This window comes from Eutrigla gurnardus (assembly GCF_963514095.1).
Source record: "Eutrigla gurnardus genome assembly, chromosome: 8".
Lineage (NCBI taxonomy): Eukaryota > Metazoa > Chordata > Actinopteri > Perciformes > Triglidae > Eutrigla > Eutrigla gurnardus.
In genome coordinates this window covers 27,411,866-27,437,585 of record NC_139922.1, presented here as the reverse complement: position 1 = coordinate 27,437,585, position 25,720 = coordinate 27,411,866, and the positions used below count along the sequence as shown (strand labels likewise).

At 43.3% G+C, this 25,720-nt stretch overlaps 2 protein-coding genes across 3 annotated transcripts in view; both read right to left on the bottom strand.

The window, feature by feature from the left end:
* The window catches only part of scube3 (signal peptide, CUB domain, EGF-like 3), a 29,190-nt gene extending 13,605 nt beyond the window's left edge, over positions 1–15,585 (bottom strand). The window contains exons 1-5 of one of the 2 annotated variants that reach the window (XM_084015958.1): positions 15,443–15,585; positions 13,912–14,028; positions 8,993–9,040; positions 4,159–4,275; positions 2,160–2,282 (exon numbers count right to left, since the gene is read on the bottom strand). In XM_084015958.1, the coding sequence (XP_083872084.1) occupies positions 2,160–2,282; positions 4,159–4,275; positions 8,993–9,040; positions 13,912–14,028; positions 15,443–15,554 (517 nt within the window). In that variant the 5' untranslated portion in view covers positions 15,555–15,585. The remainder of the gene's footprint in view (positions 1–2,159; positions 2,283–4,158; positions 4,276–8,992; positions 9,041–13,911; positions 14,029–15,442) is intronic. The other variant, XM_084015959.1, reaches the window with a different exon arrangement.
* A 7,541-nt stretch (positions 15,586–23,126) lies between these two features.
* LOC311017803 (uncharacterized protein) overlaps positions 23,127–25,720 on the bottom strand; it is a gene marked incomplete at its 3' end in the record, with an annotated part of 31,327 nt that continues 28,733 nt past the window's right edge. The window contains exon 4 of the mRNA XM_084016380.1: positions 23,127–23,443. Coding sequence (XP_083872506.1) covers positions 23,127–23,443 — 317 coding nt within the window. The remainder of the gene's footprint in view (positions 23,444–25,720) is intronic.

Sequence of the window (25,720 nt, the reverse complement as noted above, 5' to 3'; positions counted from 1 at the left end):
ATGCTTAATTGTTGAACCACCCGTATTAAAAATCCCCTTTTTATTAAAAAAAACAAAACAAATCCAATCATCTATCATCTGGGAAAAGTCAGTTGTGACCACAAATAAAGCTGAAAAACATTTACGAGAACAAACTCACAGCGTGGGTTTGCATATATTGAGCAGGAACTCTGCTCAGCACACTATTAAGTGAGTTAAAAAAACCTTCTGGGAAACGGGCGTGGCGACTCGGGGTTTACCCTAAAAAACCAAAAAAAAAACCGTTGCCATAAGTGATGCCAGAAGTCGATCTGCAACTTATCATTATTTTTCCTCCGTGCTGCACTAAAGAAGACGAGGTGTGAGGACTTCTGGGCTCCTAGAGTCCAGCTGGGGGGGCAAGACCACATCATGGAGGGTCAGATCACCTGAACATAACATCACGCATCTATTATTCCTTCCTCTCGGTCTCGACGCATCACTTTAACCTCCATCAGGCTGACTGAGAGCAAGAAAAAGGTCCCTGTTGTTTATGAAGAACAGATAAGAGCTCTATCACACTTCTAGACCAACTGATGCGATCTCCCTGAGTGCCCTCATGTGCATTAGGAGAGGAGGCGGAGGTTGTTGGGGGGGGGGAGGAATGCTGACAGGGGAAGACGTGCCCCGTCCTGATTTATGTGCCACGGTCGGCTGACGGCACAGAAACACCGTGACTGTTTAAACGGAGATAAAAGCCCAGAGTTCAGTTTACACATCTCAACACCTCCGTGTCACAGAAGCAACACCAAACCTTTATCCACAAAACAGCTGATGCTCATGAGAGAGATGCATGATGGGATTATCGACGTGTACAAAGGGGATAATGTCTTTTTGAGCCTCTCATAGATTTTTTAAACACAAATCAAGGACTTTAACACCAGAAAGTGGCTATCCTGCCTTCATTTTAAACACATTGTTGAATAAAGAGGTACTATGGATTATGGGAAATGTAGGATACTAGAGACTAAAAGTGGGGATTGCTTTGCTCTGATTTTAACCTTTTCTTAAACACAGATTTTTCACACAGAATCATGGAGATAAAGTTTAACCTTCATCAGGAGGAGCTCCCGTTCCACAGGTGAGACCCCCCCCCCCCCAGAGAGGGGGATGAGCAGCAGACAGGTGACTCAGCGGTGTCGAGTGTGTGTGCGAGTCTGGCAACACCTCACTCAGCGAGAGCCGAGCTTTTATCACAACCCTCCTCCTCCAGACAAAACACACAGCACCAAACAAGGACAACACTGTTCCGAGTTGCCCCCGCGCACACCCAAACAGCACATGACGGGAGTCGGTGCCACGGCACACAAGCTGCCATTTACATTCCTGCATGCATGGAGCACATTTACGCAGTTATCTGCGTTATTATGGTAAAATCAACTTTGCATTGTTCTGCTGTAAACGCCACGGAGAAAGTGTAGATGTCTGTAGATGTTTGTGTGGACGCGGTGGTGGGATCCAGCGCAGCCATTCCAAACTCGTCGTGTTGACATTGATGCTCACCAGGCTGGATATTGATCGACCACATCAATAAAAGAAAAGAGAATTAAAAAAAAAAAAAAGGCATGTCATCTGTTTTTCCACTGAGCCGACTCCAGCCTGCCCGTCTTCTTCCACCAGATGTTCTGGAGGACCGGAGGGTCGGAGCTCTAATTCCTCACACCTGTGTTCGGCCGCCGCAAACCCTTTATTTGTTCTGCAGCTCGTCCTCCCGGCTCCTGCTGAGCGACGGCTACCACCAGATATAACAGACAAACAAGGCTTGAGGGAGGGGGGGTTCTGGTCTTGCTAATCAAAGCAAAAACAAATAAACCACTGTCTTTAACCCATTTATACCGGTTTGTTGATTTGTCGTCATTTTCATGACGCATGCAGCATTCATTGGTTCAAATACACATGTGGTGGGTCTTGTTGATATTTTAAAACCACGTGACCAACAACATGTCCTGTGATTCGTCGACAATAACGTCAACCAATCAGGCATACATGTGCGTTGATGACGAATCAACAATGCTGGGCGACCCAGCAACCGGCAGGAGGGGCAATGTTGCGCTGGGCAGCATCCAATACAAATGGATTAAGAAAGACAGTTTTAAAGCAGGTCCTCGGATGGCGGTCCACAGAGCGTGGTGGGTTCCTACCTTGGCACGTCCTCTCGTTGGTCAGCAGCTTGTAGCCTTTCTTGCAGCTGCACTCGAAGCTGCCCACCGTGTTTCGACACACGTGATCGCAACCCCCGTTGTTGAGACGGCACTCATCGATGTCTGGGAACCAGAAAAATCATTGAATTAATCACACATTACATTGGAAACGGAGAGAACTCAAACCTACAATATGTGATTGTTTGATTGTTAGGGAGGCGACGAGAGTGGAAACAAGCTTTTAGCTCCATTTTTGGTCTCCACCAACACCAAGATCTTAATTAATGATCTTCTCCTGAGTTGCTGAGTCATAATTCTCTTGGCGTGTCGAGTCAAAGTAATACAGAATCCGAAATGAGAACGAGCTTATCTAAAAGAAAAGGTGCAGAACGACTCAGAATAAGAGGATCGTGAGGCTGGTTGTGCTGCCACGACTGGAAACTAGAAATCAGATTGCGTGTGGCTGTAATGGGATGCAGCTCTCACACAGCGAGGCCTTGTGGCGCTGAGGCCTCTAAATCATCGTTGTCCATCTCCCTCTGGTTACTCGTTCTTTATTTCTGGAGCCAATACCAAATCAATATATCATGTGTTCATCCCCTCGCTTTTAGCCTTGGGAAGTTTGGGCGGATTCATTCCCAATCATCATCATCATCATCATCATCACAAATGAGGAATCCGTCTCTCGAGGGCGTCTTCATCATCTGGTTGAAATCAATGCTTCAGCAAATGTTGCTCCGGCTTTGTCTCCGGATCCTCAGAAGTCCTGCTGGCCTGAAGCGAGCTCCGACTCCTGGAGCCGGCCTGGGTTGGTTTTCTTCTCAAACCAGACTCTTTCAGGGTCGCCCATTAAGTTAAATATGCAAATGTCTTGTGTTTTATAGTCTAACAAATGTTATGCATGGATTGATTTCACCTGGTAATTATGACACATAATGGAAATCATTGCACCTGCAAAAGTGATTCCTGATGCATTTAAATGGGAATAAACAGAGAAATGGGTCTGAAAACTAACTGAAAACAGTGTTTAAGATGACGCACTTTTATCAGAGTTATTAGTGAAACATTACGAAAAACAGGTTGTCCTTTTTTCCTATTACGATCCTCGACGTTACCCCAAAGTTTGGAGTTGATTTTATGTGACGTAATATAATAAAAACGTACAGATTTGAGGACGCTCTGCCAAACCGGGTGAAAGGAGGACGAGGGGAACGTAGAGGACAAACTGTCAAAAAACAGGTGGTGTGACAAAAATAATACTGAAACTACGCAGCTGGAAAGCTGAAAGACGGTCTAGTGTCGAGAAAATCCAAAAGGCGTTGAATAAATCGATGTGCCTGGAGACTAAACAAGCGGGAGAATTATTATTATTTTATTTATTTATTTCAAATTCCTTATTTATTTTTAATCTGTTCAATTATTATTATTATTTTTAACATATTTACTTATTTTACATTCCTTTATTTATTTATTTATGTATTTATTTTTTACTCTGCTTTATTATTATTATTATTATTATTATTATTATTATTATTATTATTATTATTATTATTATTATTATTATAATACTTATTTTTAGTTTGTATCCTTTCTAATGTCTGGATTTATTATTTGTTAAATGTGAAAAATAATGAAGAAATAATTGGAAAAAAGCAAACAAGCGGGAGATTTATTTATTTTTACTCTGTTCAATTATTATAATTTGTTTTAACATATTTACTTATTTTACATTCCTTTTTTATTCATTTAATTTACTCTGTTCTATTATTATTATTATTATTATTATTATTATTATTATTATTATTATTATTATTATTATTATTATTAATAATATTAATATTATTATTAGTTTGCATCCATTTAAATGTCTGGATTAATTGTTAAATGTGAAAAACAATAAAGAAATAATTGAAATAAAAACCCAAACAAAACCAAAAGAAGCGGGAGATTGCTGTGGTGCCTGGCTGGACAGGTGCGGTTGCCACGGCGATGCGTTTACCTTTGCAGGTCTTGCGGTCCGGCTGCAGCGTGAAGCCGACGGGGCAGCTGCAGCGGACGCCGGTCACCGAATCGTGACACGTGCTGTCGCAGCCGCCATTGTTCACGGCGCAGGTCTCTGCAGGGAAACAAGCAGTCAGTCAGAATACAAACACCTCCATGCCAGCCTCACAGACTTATTAAAAACAGCATAGATATAGTGTTATGGGAAACAGAATGACATCCATCGGTGCCAAACAGGAGCCGACCAGTAAAGCAGCAGACGGTCGGTCCTCAGTAGAATATAGGAATGAAGAAGGAAACGAGAGCAGGCTCATAAACACAGCAGCTGGAGGAGATTAGCAGCGAGGGAAGATGCTTGTGAATAATGAAAGGAGGAGACAGCCATGAGGGAAATATCACATCCAACACATTCTCCTGCATGCGTCCGGGCAAAAGTGCATGTTTGCTTGTCTTTGGTCAAGGCCGAACTACGACCTTTTTGTGCTGCAGACCTGTCTCACCCTCCAAAACCAGGACAGAGGTTTGACTGCAAGACAGATGCGACAAAACTGCCATTTTTTTTTTTTTTTTTTTGACGAAACCTTCCGGGCATTTTGGGGATAAAAAAGCAATTTCAGCCACCTTGGCTGCGTTGGCTCGACTGATTTGAAAAAAAAAAAGGTAGTGGAGACATGATAGCTGAGGTCTCTTCTCCAGACGGTGACAAATTTCACTGAGACTTTCATTTTAAGCAACACCACAGGAGAAATGTGTTCTCACATAAGGGAGACCTTTATAGTTTCTGGCAGCTTAATAGAAAGCCTCACATACAAACAACAAAACAAAGAAATAAATACAAAAAAAAAGCCCTTTTGAGAGCTGGAACAATCACTTTAAACTGGAGCGGGACGCCGGCTGGCAGCCGGGCGGCGGCTTCACACCGGCAGCGAGGTGGCAGCTCACACGTGGCACTAAAGAGGGAACCCAGCTGCACGTTTCTTTTTTATTATATATATATAGAAAGAAAGAAAGCGAACCCTTCGGGGGGAAACACCTAATCCTCTCCACTTAAATGCCTTAAACTGCCTGCAGCAGCCGTAATAAAACTTTGTAAAGCTCTTTCTCTCAGATAAAAAATAAATAAACTAAACGGTAGACTGGAATTATGCATCAAAGCCAAACAGGTGCTTGCAGTGATGTAATCCCATGTTTTATGGCTGTTTGGCAGACAACGGTTCAACACAGTTTAGTGGATGTTGCTGCTGCAGGCGCAACATGATGAATCAATATACTGAAGCAGATTTATAGTAAATAATCCACAGGGAGATAGAATCATAATAAGGTTAATACTTTGATTTATAGGAGACAGTTGGCAAACTTTATAAAGATGATTTGCTTTCAATTGGCTGTCAAATGACACTTTGTATGTGAATGTATTCATGAATAAAAAGCACCTTTCCAGATGAAATTCATTCTTTGAGAGCATTTCTCCGTCTCATGTTGCAAACTGAGACGCTGACGTGTGACTGACATCAGTTTGACGACTTTCACAATGTATTTTAGCTTTTACCGTTACCCCGTAATTGCAACTTGGGCGCCACCAAAATTGACATAAGCTCACTTTAACATTCTTCAGAGCTGAAAATGCTTTTCTGCAGGGTGTTTCCCTGATTTCGTCCCCCTCGCTGCAGTCGGCAGAACACAGGCATTCAGCCTCTGATCCTTCACAGAGGAATGATAGTTCATGATCAAGCGGCGGGGGCGGGCTTCCAGTTAATACCCCGGTCCCATCCCATCAGCCTCCATAGCACTCTGGCTTCACATAATTGCAAAGTGCGAGCGGAGACGGTCGGCAGACGAGACGATAAGACGGTGTCGGGACATGCCCTCCTGAAAAAACGCTGAGTCAGCAGCCATCTCACCAAACTGTAATGATCATGTGCAAAGAGAGCAAATAAATGTTTCTGACATTATGGTTTGGTGAAGACAGGGAGAGAGAGAGGGAGAGAGAGCATCGCTCTGGTATGTGCGTGGGTTTGTGTGTTTTGGATTCAACATTACGGAGCACCGAGTCGGGACCCGCAATTACAGTAAGAGCGGGCAGACTTTTGTAAATATTCTCCTGTGTGACGTGTGAGGCTTGTTTGGTCTAAAGGCTGAGCTTCCACAGTGTACGTTTCATAGAGGGGGGGGGCAGAAGCCAGCAGACGTGGAGATGCCACTTATTCACTTACGTCGGGGTCCGATGACAAGCAGCGCAGCGGTGCCGCCTGTCATCGGCCGACGGGCGGAATCAGTCAAACGGGTGAGTGGAGAGAATTCACAAGAAGACACGAGGCGGAGGTGTCCATCACTGGGATGTTTGTGGTGGCAAAAGAAAATAATTTTTCTTTCCTTCTTTCTTTTTTTAAATAAATATATCTTTAAATATATATAAAACTATATATATTATGCCTGTTCGATTAATCGATTTTAAATCGTAATCGCGATTATGTAGTTAGGACGATGTTAAAAACGTGAAAATCGTAAAATCGATTTTTTAGTTAAGTTAAAGTTCTGCACTTTATTCATTCATTTTGTTTAATGGACACACATTAAGATACATGTGAACGTGAGGTTTTTCTCTTCATCCCAAAGGGATTGTTTTTATTTTTGTTTAAAGGGGTCTACAAGAAGATAACATGGAGCAAAGCCAGATGGCAAAAGTTCATTAATTGTTCTTTATATTAATCCCTTGAGGGATTTTTTGTTTAATAAGAGCAAGGTTTGCACTCAAATCCCAACGGGGAAATTATTTGCAAAATGTTCAATAAAAAACAGCATATTTGAAATAATTTCTTTGCCTTTTGTCACAAAATAATCGTAACCGTAATCGAAAATCGGATTTTGAGAGAAGAAAATTGAGATTTTATTTTTGGGCAAAATCGAACAGCCCTTATATATATTTAAAATGTTTCAATATTATAATATATACATATATATATATATATATATAAAAGAAAACAATTTATATATATTGATTATTTAAAAAAGAAAAAGAAATATATTTAAAAAAAATATATAAAAAAATATATATATATATTTATTAATTTTTTTTTTTATATATCTAGAAAAAAACATATATATATATAAAAATATATATATAATATTATTATTATGAAAGAGTTTTCTTGACCAAATGGCAAACATGCAGGTTCCCCAGAAGGTGAAGTTGTTATGAGAAAACCCACTAAAGCTCGGAGGTGAATGCTCTCTCAACAACACGAGGCCACACAATAAGAACAGTTTGTTCACGTTCTCTAGAGGCAGAACTGTGAAAGTAAACCACAGAGCTGCTCTCAGGACAGTTACTGTGAGAAAAAAAGCAAAATATGTCTCGTGCTCATAATGTTTCTATTTCAGAGAATGAAAAGACAACAAACTAGGACACAGAACCTTAAAATAGGGCAGTTCCATCGCAGCGTGAGGGGAACATACAGTTTAAAAACAGGACTGTTTCCTTACCTTGAACGCTACTCCTCGGAGAGCAAGCCTCCTCCCTCAGCCTCATACGTGCTTATCATTACGTTGTGCATCTCTTTGAAGTATCGAGCTTTTAGATACATCGTTACAGATTTACCAGTTTGTTTATCTCGACATCTCTCGGCTATTTAAAAAAACACGTTTGTGATGTTATCAAAACACACAAAAAAAACCCTTCTATGCTTTGTTCATTTTACCGTGAAACAAACGAGAAGAAGAAACTGGAATATAAATGTGATCTATTACCATAGGAGACGGGATCACACGTGTACGAGAAAGAACGTTTTTATCTTTCCTGTGAAGCAATCACGGACGCGTCAGCAGAGCTAATAGGCCGTGATGATGGAGTTTAGGAACACCACGGCCTTCACATGCTTCATTTCAGGCGGATCAAAACACAAATAAAACCACAGTCTTTGTGCCGTCACATTCAAATCATTTGGGGTTTTTCTAATGGAGGCTAGTTGTGCTGCTCAGAACTACAGAAGAGGAAATGTACTGGTGGATGAATGTGATAGAAGTATTGATATATTACTCCTGTGACATAATTGCATTGTTAAATACTGATGAATCAGCATTTTTACTGTAGCTTGAGGTGGATCCAGTTTCCACTACGTTCTATCCTGTTGGCTAGTTTAGTTTGGTGGTCCTCCAGACAACATAAACCTGGGAGGGGGTGTGATATGATGAATGTGGTCGGGTAACTAAGAAAAAACTGCTAAACAAATCTGTATTAATATTGTTTGGTTTAATCTTCACCGTTTTCTAAGGAAATATTGGAAATGAAACCTCTTTGAGCGACTCATTTAAATGAAACTATCTGAGAAGTTTAGAAGGTAAAACAGAAATGTGATAAGAGCATCTACTACTTCATTATAAGGGGTTTACTCTTTTAGACACTATATGACTCAATCAAAAGGTTTTCTTTATGTAAAGTCTTAAAGTCTGTCAGATAAAAGAAGAAGTGGAGTGGAAAGTACAATATTTTTACCTCAAAACTGCCTTAAGTGAGTAAATATATACTATACTACGACTGGCAAAATGACTGCAAGTAGAAATCTGATTTCTGGTCAAATCTTTCCATTTGACATCATCAGATACAGTAAATCTTCCTCCAGCGTTCATGCAGCTGTGTTTGTAAAGGTGGGGCTGTTATTGAGAGGGCATTCACAGAAGGAAGAGGAAGGTAGGGGAGTGAGGGGTGTGGGGGGGTCAGAGGTCAAGGGTCAGGAGGACGATGCCCCCCTGTGGGGAGGGGAAGGGCCCTGATCGGTGCCTCCCACCACACCCACGGACCCCCAGAGAGAGGAGTCGGAGGAGCACATATTTACCATTGGGGAACAGCTGTGGTGCTGCCTGGGACTGGACACTCCTCTCCCCTGCATGCACACGCACAACCACACACACACACACACACACACACACGCACAACCACACACACACACACCACACAACACACGTGAAAACACACACTTGAGCCACGCAGCAGCGTCCGTATGCAAATCATGAGACAGGAGCTGATCTGAGGAGATTCACAGCATATCCACCTTTTATTCAATCATGGGCGCCACTTCTGTTTTTATTCCCGTCACTGTGACAGGAAGTGGCTTTTAAAGAGATTTTAGGGGAAGAAATGACACGGGAACACAACCTGTCCCACCTTAAATGGGATCTACGAGCACAGAGGGATTGTGGGAGCTGGAGAAGGGCCTCCCCTTAATGTGAAGCAGCATATTTAGCTGCTTTGCTTTCTGCCGCTGCAGACGGTAAATCAATGAACTCTCCTCGCTTCCTCCATAGTAATGAAGTCGGGGCGTTTATTGTTAAACGAGGTGGAACACAACGGTGCATATTCAAAAAGCAGATGAGTCGGCTGTTTGGATTCATTGGTAGAAAATGAAACAAATGTAGTTTAGCATGTCAGCTAACGCTTCGCTAACTTACTTACAGATATCCAAAGCTGCTCGGGATTAGAAGGTATTATAGGTTGTGTTCCCACATTCTTTATTTTCTCCAAAAACTCCAATAAAAACAAGAAGAGACGCCCATAATTCATGCAAGATGTCTAGTGCTGCAGATTAATGCAATATTTATTCTTTCACTCTACTTTTTTTTTTAGAAAAGCCCGGTAGCCACCTGGAAATCCAAGATCAAATGTAAAACTTTTTTTTTAAATAGAACTTGAATGGCTGGACATATTTGAATGATCTTGGCATCAAAAGTCATGTTTTTTTTGGTTTGACAAATTCATATTTTTGTTTGCATGGCTACAAGGCTTTTTTGAAAAAGTAGATCCAGGAGAAAATGCATCAAATGTGATGCTTGTATCACAAAGTGAAAGATGTGTCACTAATGCTGGTCTAGTCAAAGCTCGGACGGAGGTGGACAGCATGACGGGAGGGGATCACCTCCGCTGAATTCAACAAAATAACATCCGTTTCCACCCAAAGGAGGACAGAATGACATGAAGAGAAAAAAAGCCTCTTGCTGGGAACATCTGAGCAAACAGTGGTGATTATTATCCTAACAACAAATCCATGATGACAGATCCTCGTCTAAAATTTAAATAAATAAAAAAGGGTGACATCTCAAGGAAAAAAGAGTTACCTGCCACATGCAGTCATGCAAAAGTGAAATATTCCACACAGTGCAGGCAAAGTTGTGTGTTTTTACAGGCTTTCTGCTAGTTAGTATGAGCGCTGCGAGTTAGTGCTGCAAGCTGAAAGATGGGGGAGGGGGGGGGGGGATTTATGTCTGAGCTCCACGGTGTCTTTTATAGTCAGATCATTTCAGAATTAATGTTGTTAGGGTGTTATGTGGAGTCTGGAAGCGCTGGCAGACGTCCAGTCGGACAATTTATGTGCCACCACTATATTATTTTGCTTTGAACTATCATTCATGTCAAATTCTGACTTCTAATGAATTGGCTTTTAATTAAAAACAAGCCAGTTTTGCCAAGTGAATCCCATCTGAGTGTATATTTTAACGTTACACTCGCTTACACAGGAAGTATGCGGACCACGTTCACTCATCAGCGATACAGACGGGTGACAAATTGGGGGGGAAATGGTAAAAGACCATTTTGAGGGGAAGAGTTACACATTTCAATTATGTTTAAAAAAAATCAATCAATCCCTGTGATTAAAAGCATGGCCTCTCCGGCCCTGTGGATGTCAGAACGACCAATCAGAAGAGTTTTTAAAGCGGCCACATGAGGAAGCATCAACTCAGAGAGATTCCACGTCAACGCCACGGAGCATGTGACGGTTCACAGACCGCCACGCCCGAACCCCAACATGCATGGTAGAGAGACCACGACCCACCAGCAGACACACAGAGAGAGAGAGAGAGGATGCATCGGGAACACGGCGGCGTGGAACGCCACGGGACCACCCGAGTAACGTGTTTACGTTACGGGCATGTGCATGGAGATCACATGTGTTTACGGTCATGTGATGCATGCATGCTGGATATGGACTGTTTGTGTGGTTGTTTGTAGAGCTCTGTGTTTGGATTATGAAATGCATCTCTGTTGCCGTGTGTGTGTGTGTGTGTGTGTGTGTGTGTGTGTGTGTGTGTGTGTGTGTGAGACTCTTCAGATGACTGAACTCTGCATCTGCCTGCTATTTGTGAATGTTTATGATTTGCTAACAGCGTGAGCGCTTCCACATGACGGCTGCTCCTTCTTTCTGATACCTGAACTCACTGGATGCTTTTTAAAGCTCGACTAGGCGATAAAAACAGAATAAGAGTGTGTGTGAGTGTGTGTGCGTGTGTGTGTGTGTGTGTGTGTGTGTGTGTCATTGAAAAGCCCCACCTACTAGTAATGCAAGGTATCAACAGAGGGGAGAGAGGAAGGATAACACGTCCAAACAGGGCAGCGTATGGAGTATTATTATTATTATTATTACAAAAAGCATGACCAAGCCTGGTCGAGCAGAGAGAGAGAGAGACACCCCCACCAAACAAAAATAATGAAAATGTGTCAGAATCCATATGAAAACACCCAACAAGACGGATGGAAGAGTGAAGCCACAGAATACCGAAGGAAGCCCACCGACGGACGCCGTTGCCGGCGGCGATGCCAGAGCCACTTTGTAATCACGCCACGTTTCCTTTTTCTGATGAAGTATACAGAGACTCAATTAATCACAGATGTTTCCGAATCAGAATCAATACTTAAGCTAAACGGGGAGAGCTTGTACGGTTGCCGTGGATACCTTCCTCTCACTCATTTACTATTAAGGAACGCGGTGGCGGAGCGGTGATTATCTACGACTGTTTTCATCTCGTTTGTGACATTTAAGACCGTTGGAAGCTTCGTCTCTCTATTAGAACGTGAAAACATTCGTTTTAAATGAAATAATTAAACATTTAATTTCAGGAGGAAGCTGTCATAATTAGCATTATTCAGATATTTTTATTGATTCTCACATTATACACCCACAGTAGAACTCAATACCCCAGGCAAGAGGGAAAGCAAAAAAATAAAGAAATAAAATATATAAATAACAATAATGCGAAGCTGTCATAATTAGCATTAAAAAAAACCTTGAAATATCCGTGTTAGCTTCTAAAGTGCTATAAAAACCCACCAGTGTCAGCGTGTGCTGCTATTGGACGTTTTCTTTTTTTTTTGCTTCCCGTCGTCCTTCCAACTCCCTCGTCACTCTCTCTTTGGCAGATTGTTTGTTTTATTGAGGTCTTATTAACTAATATAATAGCTAATAGAGCGTCTGGGAGACGGAGACTCTCAGGGAGCAAACCAGAGGGTTTTTTAACTTCCTACTCTGGCACAGCGAATGTAAGTTTCTGTTTCGGGGGAAACGAGACGAGCTGAGATGTATAATTTGGTTGTGGTCCACTTTGTGGCGTCCCCCCTTGGCCGAGCAGCGGTACGGCAATAATGACAGGTTGGCTGACCAGACCTTGACACGGGGGTTCTGGCTCTCATCAGGCTGTGGTAATAACAAAAAAAAAAGAAAAGAAGGGGATCCAGAAGCACTGAGCTAATCAGCCGCTACCCAAACCGAGCTATCAAAGTTAACAGCCGCGGAAACCGAGCAACCACGCTCTCCGGGTTCTTTTACTGTTTGTCTTCCTGACAATGAAAACACATCCGTCCATTACAAAGCCTGTCTGCTTGCATTAAAGGCCTTTTCTGCAACTTTATCCTTCTCCACGACTGTCTGCACGGCTAAAAACACAATCTGTGCATATTTATCCACTATGACATAATTAAAAAAATGTATTTCAGGAGGAAGATGTCATATTTAGCAAAAACTAAATTAATAAATGTTGCCAGAGGAATAAGGTTCTTGTATTTAATCCTGGCAACTTGAAATATCAGTGTAAACTTACGCAGCTTTTTAATTGTTACATAAAAAAGATATTGTTCCTTATTAAACCGGGTCAATAATAATAGAAGTGCCAATAGTGTCATGTATAACAGTACTTTGTAATGATGTATGTATACAGCGTTAAGCCATTAAATAATAATAATTCATTTGGCATTTCTACATCACAATTTCTCACCATAATATGAAACAAACAGGATTTTTTCTTATTATAAGTTGAATTCATGTTAAGGTGTATTTTTGTACATATTTAAATTTTTGGAAGAAAAAAGTCATTTCGGGGACTCCCTGCAGTAACTCTGCGGATCCTCTAGGGGTCTCAGGTTGAAGATCTTTGTTCTAAGTGCTAAAATAAAAAACACACCTGACTAACGTGATCGTTAACCTCTAAAAACGCGATCCAACGTTTATGGAGATCATCGCGTTACACCTGCAGCTCCATCCGACGGGAAACAGCGGCTCAAGATGCCTTTTTTTTTTACTCTGCTTCAGTGAACCGAGTCAAACCCAGATAAATGCCGGCGGAAGGTTTGGGTCAGGTGTGTGAGTTAATCCCCCGACGGAGAAGGAGGAGCTGACCCTGATCGCAGGGCTGAGAAACAGTGGAGGCATAGGGGGCGCTGTTGCACTCCGTCCAGTGAAGGAGAAGAGGAGGAAGAAGCCAAAGCAGATGCAGGAACTGAGAGGTTACTGGAGCAGCAGCAGAGGATGAGGAGGAGGAGGAGGAGGAGGAGGGAAAGCACAGTGGTTGGTAGCCTTTTTGTCCTTGTATGTCACAGATGAAGAGGAAGGAGGCTCAGACGTTTAAAGCTACAGCATTTCATCACAATAACACCTGAACGTTAATGAACCTGGTTCTCACAGCGGGGATTCTCGGGGACGAGCTGACTCACCTACACAAGTCTTGCCATCGCTGTGCAGGACGAACTTTATGTGGCAGGAACACTTGGGGCCGTGGTCCGTCTCCTCGCAGATGTGCTGGCAACCCCCGTTGCCGTAGTTACACGTCACTATGGAAGAGCACAGCGTTAACTCCAGGGAGGTAGACAGTGGGGGGAGTAGAGAACCGATATGAGTTCCCCCTTCAGTCCTTCAGAGGCCGGAGAGCTTCTCAGGATTGTGCATCTGCAGCAAAGTTATTGTTTAGACGTTTCAACAGGATTTCTTTTTCCAACATTAGAAAATCTGGGCTCAGATTTAAAAGGGCAACTTTGATATTTTTCAATCTGGACCCTATTTTACCCCATGTGTTCGTGTCGAAGTGAATAATAAAATTGGACCAGTTATTCTGAGAAACAGGCTGCAAGGATATCGTTGGGGGAAACTGTCGATTTATGTCCACAAAAAGTGCTCATTTCTGCCACGACAGGCTCAGATTGTTATAAGTATTATTATGGAAAGGAGCCTACAGAGAAATACACCTTTTTGGTGTCACATCCACAGCGTTTCCCCTGTCGTCGTTACGGCAACCAGTCACATGACCCGGATCAAGTGAAAGGTAAAGAATAATTTACAATTTTAATACCAATCTGAGCCTGTCGGTGGCAAAAACAAGCACGAGCCGTAGACGTTCACTGGACCAATTAAAACCATAATATCTTATATATTATAATAATCTATTTATTTGCATATTGACCACCTTGCCTGGTTAATCACATTTTCATGGCTCTGTTCTTCCATTACTCCCCAGACTGGATTCAAACTCCATATGAGAGCCAACAACTTCCTCAATGCATTTAATTCCTTCTGCAGATTTAAGACATTCCTCACAAAAAGCACGCCTCATGTCAGTTTCACACAAGCGATGGGAAGAGGAGGATTTCTGGTTGCAGGTTCCCGAGTGTGTGAGTGCAGATATATCTACTGGCGGGGAAGGCGAAGGCGGCGTTCTGACACACCTGCGATGACAGAGTGAAAGAGGAGCACGAGGCTTCCCCCGCCATCCTGTCTGCACCCTACCATCCCGGAGCCTTTTGCCCTTTTCCTGGGCTGTCAGAGGGGGAAAAAAACTATAGAATAACACTTCTCCAATCCTTATCCAAACACAGACAAATCCCCCCCCATCAGCCCCGGCCCCGGCTCTGACAGGATGATCTCCGTTGCACGGCAACAGGAAGTGTGCGCTGTCCATCAGAGCGGGGGTCCCCTTCCAGTAACCTCCACGTTGCCCTGGTTGTGTAAATGATCGCTCCTTATTTGATAAACATGTTTTTTTTTTTCTTCTTTTCGGCGGGAGATTAGTCACGGCCTCGGTAATGTAACTTCAAATGTCAGGAGTCTCACTTCGGATCTGTTGGAAGGCATTTATGGAATGAGTACAATTATCCATCATCGGCAGGCTTCCAACCGCAGTTACCTTTTCATGAGGAGCCTATAAATCCTCCTGCTGGTGTGTGTGTGTGTGTGTGTGTGTGTGAGACTTACACTTGCAGTCCTTCATGTTCCGCGTGAGCTGGAATCCAGGTCGACACTCGCAGGAGATGCCACCTTTCTGCGTCTCCCTGCAGATGTGTGCACAGCCGTGGTTCTTGTCCATGCAGGTGGGGCCCTCCTTCGCACCTTCGGATTGCACTGTGAAAGAAAGCAGCGAGTTCAGGAGAAACACTTCATCACCGTCTGATTCACAGATTAGGATTTAAAAAAGATTATTCGATAAACTTGAGAGTTTCGGTTTGAAATCCGATTGTCACGGAGGCTGGTGGAAAGAAAAAGAAAGGATGATCCTGCCCGTGAGTCGAGGATAGCGCTGGTGACTGACATGCCCCGAGCACTTGTTTGAACACGCTCCCTCAGGTTCAGGCTATAAAAAGGAGGCTGCCTAGAGAAAAGGATAAAACTCCCAGCAGGAGCTGATCTCATAGACCTGTAATTTTATTGAGGTAATCCCCCCATAAAAGAAAAGAAAAGAAAAGGAGGAACACACTGAAAAAGAAATCACTTCCCTCGGCAGCACATTTCCACGAGTCATTGAGGTCGAAGCACTTCAGTACAAATGTGACAAAAAGACACAAAAGATGATGTCATTTGAAAAATAAAGTTTCATAATTCAAAGCTTTAGTAAACACAAAAGATGCACGATTCACGTCATGAATTATTACACTTATAGGCTTTTCTCTGTACTGTAATAATACTGTTGTATTCATGGGGGGGGGGGGGGGGGGGGGTGATATTTGACTTATTGGTTGCCGCGGTTACAGACAAACCCCGACTCTCAGGCTCATTAAAAAGCAAACACATCTCTCTCAGTTTCCCAGGAAGGCAGCGAGAAGCGTTAATGTCTCATTAAATCTGCTGTCGCAACGGAGGATGTTTGGAGGTCGAACTTCCTTAATGAGCCAACTTCCTTTTTGTTTTTTTTATTAAAAATGTATGCATATATGCACGTGTGAAAAAATGTCCTCGACGACCTTGTAGCGCTCCTTGGTCTTAGGCCCCGTTTACATGAAGGGAAAAGGCAGATATGTCCACGCGGTTTGGCCTCTCATTTACACGAAAACCCCGTTTTTATCACAGAAAACGATGATTTCTAAGAACTCCGGCCAAAGTGCAGATTTCTGATAACGCCGGTTATGTGTTGTCGTGTCAACGGGGAGAAACGGGGTTTTAGGTTCCCAAGCGTCACAGGTGGTCGCTGGTGTTATTGGTTGTTGATTCTGAGGATTCTGATTGGCTTGCATGGCCGCCCATAGGTTTGGCATCGTTATAACGGCGCTCGACGGCGGATTTATGCGTGTTGATGGAAATGACAATTTTTGAAAACGATGTTGTGTGCACGATGTTATTGTTGAAAACGGAGGGGGGGAATATTGTTATGTATAAACATGGCCTAACAGTCCAGATGCAGTGCACCAGTGTTGGAAAGTGTGTTGGTGTCTTTTTGTGCAGACCCAAACGGGGTTGATGGGAAATGTAGTCAATCGCAGGGACACATTCCTCAGTGTGAGCTGTATTGGAGATCCGAAGGACCAAGATGCATTGCAGGTGAGCTCCTGCTAGCCTGGAAGTAAACGCTGGCTCGGGAGAATATTTGGATTATGTATCACATCCTCTGCATTTATTCTGTGTATTTGTGTACAGTGTGAATGGAGGCTCTATATCCCATTGTGCTGATTACGTATATGTATTTTATTGATGTGTCATATAGTTTTAGCATGTTGATCATTTATATTATTTTATTGCTCACGTACAAGCCCAACTAGGGACAAGATAGCTATAAACTCTCAGCACATCAGTTGCATTCTCTGTATTGGAACTATGTCGACTGTATCGTCCCTATTTAAATAAAATTCTATTCTATTCTATTCTTTATGTCGGGATGCCATCTTCACTGTTGGTCCTGTAGCTCGTTTCCAATCCATGCAAAGAGAAGCAATAAAGAAATAAATCCATCCCACTACATCACTGTCACGTCCAATGAGATGATGCTGAATGCAGGAAGAACAACAGACTTATCGACTGACATCATCATCATCACCATCATCATCATCGTGGCCCATTGTCCCTTCGATGACTCATTGATGTACTTTAACTGCAGCCGCCGTAATCGTTTCATTGCTGCCCTCTTGTTGGTTTCCATGTCGTTCTTTTGCCAGGAAAACTGCCCTTCTATGGATTTCCACTTGTGGCTGAAATCTAATCGAGTCTGTCTTCAAGGAGCTGACGATTCCTTGAGTTTGATGACCTCCGGGTTTAAATACTTTCCATGGCTTTAAAGTCTACGTCGAGTGTCACGAGGTCATACGATCCGACTTTTCCTGCTGTCGTCGTTTTGCAGACGGGGTTTGAAGGGTTCGACGGCGCTCCACAAAAGCCTCTGAACAAACAGTGGCAGGACTGAGTGAAGAGATCATAAATGAGCAGTCAACAGAGCAGCTGCTGTGAAGCGTACGTGGATATTTAAGGAGGATGTGGAACTCAGTAGTTCTTTTCTTTTTGGCTTCGTGTCCATCGGAGGCCGGAGAAAGAAACGGACATCTATGAACTCAACACAAGATTGAATTTTCAACTAAGTAACCCCAAAAGACTAAAGATGACTGACTAAGGTTGTATTATGCATCCCAAAACTCACTTCATTCCCCCTGGATTTTCACGCAGCCCCCCGCTATAGAACCATCCATCAATAAAAACGTGGGGCCGGGGCCAGAACCCGGGCCTTCGCCTCCCTCCGGGGACCAATAAAAGCCAAAGTGTTGACACAATGGGCCTTTTCTCCGGGCCGGGCCCGGCGATCATCCACCGTGTGCACTTCCCTCTCACCGGCTGCCAAAGGCCTCCAGTTTTTATCATTACTACATGATGGGAAGCAGAAAGAACAACATCCTTTCATACGGAGCTGGATGGGAAACTTAGATCATACATGTGCCTCCAAAAACACAACTCTATGTTTAAATAAACCATCACACCAACAGGCACAGACCTGACAGGAAACACAGTTTTCACAAAAAGAAGGGAACGCTGCAATTATCCTTAAAAACACACAAACAAGCAAGTAGGAGCGTTCCTGCTGCAGAGGAGCCACAACTCCATCCTCTGTACACAAATCTATGTTGGTAACCAGAATACCATTTAAAGATACATCCCTTTTGTCCCAAACGCTCAATAATATATATGTTTAAGGAATAGTTTGACAAATTGCTTTCTTCCTGAGAATTAGACTAGAAGATTCCTCTAGTATCTAATTTACTTTGTAGCTAATTTATCTATGCATGTTTGTTCCATAACAGAAATGTGAATAAAACCACATGCTGTTTCTGGTTTTTGCAGAGATTTAAAGAGACGTGAGTTTGAGAGGTGCCAGACATGAGTGTTATTATTGCATGGCGGTAGTGATGCCCTGTTGTTTACTTCCCTTACTTGCTTTCTCTTCTGTCACATATTTGTTTAACAGTCAGAAACTCAGCCAAACAATCCTCCAACTGCCTTTCGATTCGGATTCAAATGTTACTAACGCCCCGGCTGGAAGAGAAGAAATGCCTCGTACGAAAATAAGCTTCTTACTTTTGCAGAAAATGTATTTTCTCAAACCCAGAAGTTGATTACAATCGAGGTCTTTAAGAAGATATTTTAGTTTCATTAAACATGTGACCCACTCTGATCTCACAACGCCACCATAAATCATCTTTCCATCTCTCCAAGCAGAAATCAATTTGATCGACGCGATACGTGAGATCAGCCGCGCCGCCTGCAGGACGTTGCATTAAGTGCAGGTCACATGACTCGGCCAACTTCCTGCAGAGCAGCAGGTCAGGAAGGTAAAGATGTCTGATGATGGCGACTCCTGCCTCAAGGGAAACTGCTCAGTGTGAACTATGTTTCTACTGTGTGTGACTGAGTGTCTTTGTAAATCTTGAAATGAGCAAGCAGAGCAACAACAGCAGCAAGGAAAACCTCCCATTCACAAAAAACCCTCAGATGGATTAAATCTGCACATTACTGACTTCTCCGTCTCACGGCTGCTTCAGGCCTCCCGATCTCAATCCTCCCAAACAAGAGAACAAACAACAGGAAACGTTGAACGTCACATGTGAAACTGCACAAAAAGAAAACTTAAAACAGGGAGACGCCGACCAACGAGACTCCCCGGAAACAAAAGATCCAGAGGGCTCTGTTAAAGCCGAAGCATGTCGTGGAGAGGCAGAACAATGCTGCTGGAGTGGTGGAAGGCATGCCGAGGGTTTATAGGCTGTTTTCCAGTGTTGGGGGGAAGTGAAAGGAGGACTCAGGTCCGCCGCCGTCACACAGTCTCCGCTGCCCGCCGCTCGCTGGAGAACACGGAGCAGCTCGCTGCGAGTGTCGGTCGGTCCCATTTGAAAAGAAGGGGCCTAAGCATGGAGCCACCACACTATTAAAGCAGCATTCCTTCCTGTTAGATAATGGGCCCTTAAAAGTTTTAATAGAAGGATAAAAATGTCAACGCATGAAAAGGAGAAGGAGCTGAACCGGGTTGAGCTGCGACGCAGATGGTCAGAAAGAGAGAGAGAGAGAGAGAGACAGTCGGTTGGTCAAGGAGGTGATTCCTCGTCCGATTCGTCGAGAGGAAGAAGAGAATCCGACCCCAGTGCTACTGTTTGGTCTGGTGTGCGAGCGCTGATTTCCTCCCCGAGGCCTCGTAGAGGCTGAACTTCACTCCCTCCTTCTCAGAGAGGAGCATTCTGGGTAGATGGATGTCACGCCAACTTTATCAGTAAAAAAAGCACCATATTTGCCATATGCTCTGAGATGAAGCCAAGCTTAGGTAACACAGATCGGAGACTTAATGTATGCGTGTGCATTGACGTACAGGTGCATTTGCATAATGTATGCGTGGTTGCGTCCGCCCATCTGTTCGGCACCTGCAGGGAACCAAGGTGACCTCGGAGCCCCGCCTCCTCCCAAAAGAGCAGCAGCACTTTAATAAAGACGCGCAAAAGATACTGTGTGTTATTATTACATTCTTTTCAAAAATAAAACCCAAAAAGGATAGAAGAAGAAGAAGAAGAAGAAGAAGAAGAAGAAGAAGAAGAAGAAGAAGAAGAAGAAGAAGAAGGCATGTGTCTCTGCAGGGCTTCAAGTCTGGCCTCCTGGTTGAAACCACGACAGCCAAGTGTGAGTGGAAAAACCCCCACTGGCACTCAGGCGGCGGCGGCGGTGGCGTGCTGCGTTCGCCAGCTTAGAGATGGCCTTCAACAAACCCACGAGCAAAAAAAAAGAAAAGGGATGCCCGTCTCAAAAGAGGAATGGGGAATTCAGTGGCAAGGCAGCCAACGTCTGCAGAAGCCCAAGCCACTGATGTATATTTATTCAGGGGGGGAGGGGGAGGTGAAGTCTGGCTAAAGAGGGGAAGATAACGTAGGAAATAGACGTATAAGACGGGACAAAGAGGGACAAGGAGAAGTGTCTTCATCTCCGCCGAGAAAACGAGGCGTTCCCTTCGCTCCGCTTCCCCAGAATAGGAAAAGAGCCTGGTTATACGGTTGGGCTGCAGAGCAATGGAGCAGCCACTTCTGCACTTGTAAAAACAGTTCTGTGGCCAACGCGCAGACAGGCCGGCCGGCCCGCTGAGAACCAAACGGGGGGGAACGTGTAAGAACCGTGTCGGCTGCTGCACGGCGGGACGTCCACGCAGCACAAGAACATGAGCGGACATCACCAGAAAACCAGGGGAACGCATACCTTTCTTTTTCTTTTTCTTTTTTTGCAAATACAAGTTGGAGTTTTTTCAGCAATTAAAACACATCACATGATTGGAATGATGGAAACTGGCCCCCGTGAGCAGCCATTACTTCATGAAATTAAAATGCTCTAAAGGATATTACTTTCTAAGAAAAGTAGGACATTTTATCCACTTAAAAATAAGAACAAAACATCAATAAAACAGGGTTCAACAAAAAAACACGCCTGATTTCATACGGGAGGAATGTGACAGCTGGAGAGGAAAAAAAACCCCCAAAACAAACGTTTATTAAGGATATGGACACATTAAATATTCTTTTTTTATTGTATTTTCTCGTGTGTGATATGAATTGTGTTGGGGAATGTACTGAGATACTTTTTATATTAAAGTAAAAGCAGTAATATAACAATAGTCTGTTAGGATACTCTTCAAATATCAAACGTAAAAGTAGTTATAGTTACAAAGCATGGATATTATTGAATTATTATTAGTGGTGCATTCATGGGAAAGCAGAGTTTTATCATTGTAGATCGTTGAGGTGGAGCAAGATTTAACTACTTTGTGTAAAGTTGAGTTGTTTAGTCCATAAGTGTGTTTATAAGTTCATTATAGTTTTGTGTCAATGTTTCTGCCTTAAATGTAATGGAGTAGAAGTATATGTGTAGTATAATGGATTGGAAATACTCAAGTACCTCACAAGTATGTCAAATGTGTACTTGATATGATGGTGAACGTTTATTTTGGATTTGATCACGTTTCCTCGCCGGCGACAGAAAACACGTTGGAGTCGACCAATGGGAAGGGGAGAGAGAGAGAGAGAGAGAGAGAGAGAGAGAGAGAGAGAGAGAGAGAGAGAGAGGGAGAGGGAGAGAGAGAGAGAGAGAGATCGGCTGCAGAAGGGGTAACGGCCCCGTTGGGAAGCTAATGTATTTTCTATTCCTTGATATTCTTGTTTTTATTTATTTATTATAGTTTTTTACATTTTTTTTTAATTTACATTTTTTTTATAATTTTTTTTAGTTTATTTTTTTTTAGTTTGTTTATTATAATTTATTATTTATAATATGATTTTATTATTGGCTTGTATTAAATGTTTTTTTTTCTCCAATACTTTTAATATCTTATGTAAAGCCCTGTTGTTGAAAGGTGATATACAAATAAAATTGCCTAATGAAAGTTATAACACAGGAAGTGATTGTCTTTTGACAAAGTCAACGTTTCCTGTTACGACGCTGGTATCCAGTCAGGTGACCGATAAAACAAACTTCAAAAAGAAGAAATTGCGTTGTTTCGGTAAAGCGTGATTTCAACATCAAACGGAACATTTTATATTTTAGTTTTCGGTTTAAAAGAGTGATACAAGACATATTTGACACGACAGACTTCCTCCTCGGCGAATCAAACGTTTCTCCCTTCAAACGGCGAAGCGTAACGACCGCGCTGGTGTGAACTTTCAGGCTGTTTGCTGCTATTAAACAGCTTTCCACTCGATGCCAGCCACACTTCTGCTGCAGTGACTGGCCGGCCGACAGGAAGTTTGATCCAGAGAACTCTTGTTAAACAAAAAACACACATTTAAAATGAATTCTGCAGCTCAGAAGAATAAATCCCATTTAGTAACATTTATGGAGATTGAATAAGTTACAATATGAGACTTCCATAACAGCCCATCAGGCACACTTCTAATAAAAGCAGAGATTCAGAAGCGTCCGGGACGTTGTGGCTTCACTGAGCCTGAATTTCCAGAATTCCACCGTCTCGCCACATATAGTACGTCCCTGTTATCCTCCTATATAAAAGAGACAATAAATCACCAGCCAGAAAAGAAAGCAGTGGAACCCTTCTTGACCTAAATGGCATTCCTCTCCACCACTAAGCACCTTGGCTGGCCTTTTCAAAAAAAGCCTTTTTTATTTCTTGACTGGGAGAAAATGTTTGGGGAGAATAAATGAACTGTTACATTTTGGCCGGCGAGACGACGGAGCCTTCGTTTGGCCGGAGTTCTTCCTGCTCCGGGGGGGCGGGGGCTGGTGGGGGTGCAGGGGCAGGTCTAATAGGAGGCAGGCCAGCAGCAGCAGCAGCAGCAGCAGCAGCCTTGTCATTAGCTGGGAGGCTGGCAGACCCCTGCTGCCTAATTGGCACAGGCTCACCGCTAACGAGGGCTTCCTCCCAGCAGGGAAACAGACCGTTAGCGCCGCTCGCTGCAGTGACCGGCTCTCCCGACTGTCCCCCCGAAAAAAAAAGCCTGGCAGGAGAGTGGCCCAGGGAAACACCTGACCCATTAATGACAGGAATGGAAAGCTGATGTCTTTTTAATGAGAACAATAAAGCTCATGAGCAAACTGCACCCGGGGCTTCGCTCTTTAAGAGAACGCATGGAGGGCTGCGTTCTAAACGGCTGGGGAGATTAGATCAGCTTTAATTCTCAATTGTTGTATTGTTCTTATACTTCCAATCCCTCTGAGCCACTCGTACATCATGTTTTCAGGAAGAAACCATTTCTATGACTCGGCGAAGTCACTTCCTCGCCACTTCCATTCAGACGACGACGCTGTAATAGGAGCAGTAATAATAAGCAGATGAGTGGTTTGTTCTGTCTGCTAAAAAAATAATAATGAAACAATGACAGAGCGGCCGAGCAAGAGGGGGGGGGGGGGGGGGGGTAGATTTATGGCGGCTTTAATCTCTCGATCCAAATGGGTCTCATCTGGAAGCAATAAAGACGCATTTAATATGAAAATGGAAGATCAACAGGAACCGAGGGCATTTATCAAGAGGGGGGGGGGGGGGGGGGGGTTGGCGAGACCGGTGCTCCTGACAGATATAGCAGCGCCGCTTTGAAACACACGATCCACTTTTTCACTCAAACAACACCGAGTTTATGAAACGTCAACATTGACAGTTCACCGGGCCAGACTGATCTCATAAAGTCCGAGACCCTCGCCTCATCCAAGCGGGGGGAGGGGCCTGATGCACAACGCCGCCGGGGCTTTCTCCAACGCGGGTCCCGGCCCGGCGGAGCCCAGGAATCCGGCGGGACAGCTGGATAATTACTCCTTGAATAAATATGTTTTGTGATGGCGATAGCAGCTGTGGGTTCCTCTGATGTCGGCGTTCTGATCTGCGGAGGAATCTCGCCGTCAGAAAGAACAGAGGCAACGCACCAGTGTGACAAACAACAAGCAGAGCGACGTCTGTTTACAGTTCGGAGGCCAAAAGCCCGGTGACCCACATCTCCAGCAGCAAACATGTGGCCTGCTGGCTTTTTGTCTTTTAAAGCCAAATTGGAAATGCAAATTAAGAAGTCTGTTTTGATGTATTTTTGTCAAAAATAAAAGTTTTCTTTATTGATGTTCGGTCCCCGAGTGACTGATTGAATGTATGGAGGTCAAATAAATACTGCTGCTTGAATGTGTGACAAACGCTGTGTTCTATTTGCAGCTTCAGCCGAGCTCGCTTGTTGAAAGTTAGAATAAAAACACTTTGTGGGTTTATTCAAACTTGTTCAAAAGGTGCCATTCTGCGATATTTGGAAAAATGTCCCGTTGAACTAAAAGCCAGTTATCTGGAAAAAAAACCTCTAGCAGACTCTAGCACATATGGAATTATTATGCAGAATAATGTCATCAGACGTTCCCTTGTGCTTCATTTCCCTCCCTGATGGTGAAGGCGTGACCTGCCCTCCTCTGATTGGCTAACCCTAATTCTCACCCTAACCTTCGCCAAGCTGCCTAAATCATGCCTAAAGTATCAGCCAATCAGAGGCAGAGCAGGGCAGGTCATGCCTTCACCATTAGGGGGCAAAATGAGGAAGGTCCTAATTATTATTATAATTATAATAATCAGCTATTCGGTTTTGGACAGTTTTGATTTTGGAGCCGTCGGACAAAAAGTGGCAATCATTGTCCCGAAAAAGGGGAAGTAATGTTTTGCATCATCATTTTGATTCATCATCATCGTCTCCTAGCAACGGCAGCTATCAGCTGTTAGTCAACAGTTGCCGTGGGAGACGGCCACACAAAAAGCAGACTGACTTCTAGTTCAGAAATGTTTTATCCTCCTTTGAACAATGAAACAGGAACGCTGGTCGTCTTATGGTGGTTTAAAAGAATGGCAGGTTGGCCTTCGTGTGTGTGTGTGTGTGTGTGTGTGTGTGTGTGTGTGTGTGTGTGATGATAATCAGATTCATGGGGAAAAAATTACTTTTAAGTGAAAAATGTCTTTGGCACCACAAACGGAAAGGCTGCAAACCAGAGCAATAAAACAGAATAAAACCAGCACGCTCTGTGAAAAATTCTCTCGCATTCCCACAATTTATCGGTTCGTACGGCAACTGTGGAGCACTTCTTCATTTAGAGGCAAGAATCAGGAAATTAGAATAGTTTGGAGTCATTTGAAGACACAAACTCCCCCCGCGGTGCTGTTTGGTCCGTAGAACCCATCCTAACGTGCAGAATGGAGGTATTTTGGTGACATTAGAAGCTCCCGTCGAGCCCGAGAGCAGACTGGCTCGCTCCCTTCCATCCCACAGGAATGCTCCATAAACAAGA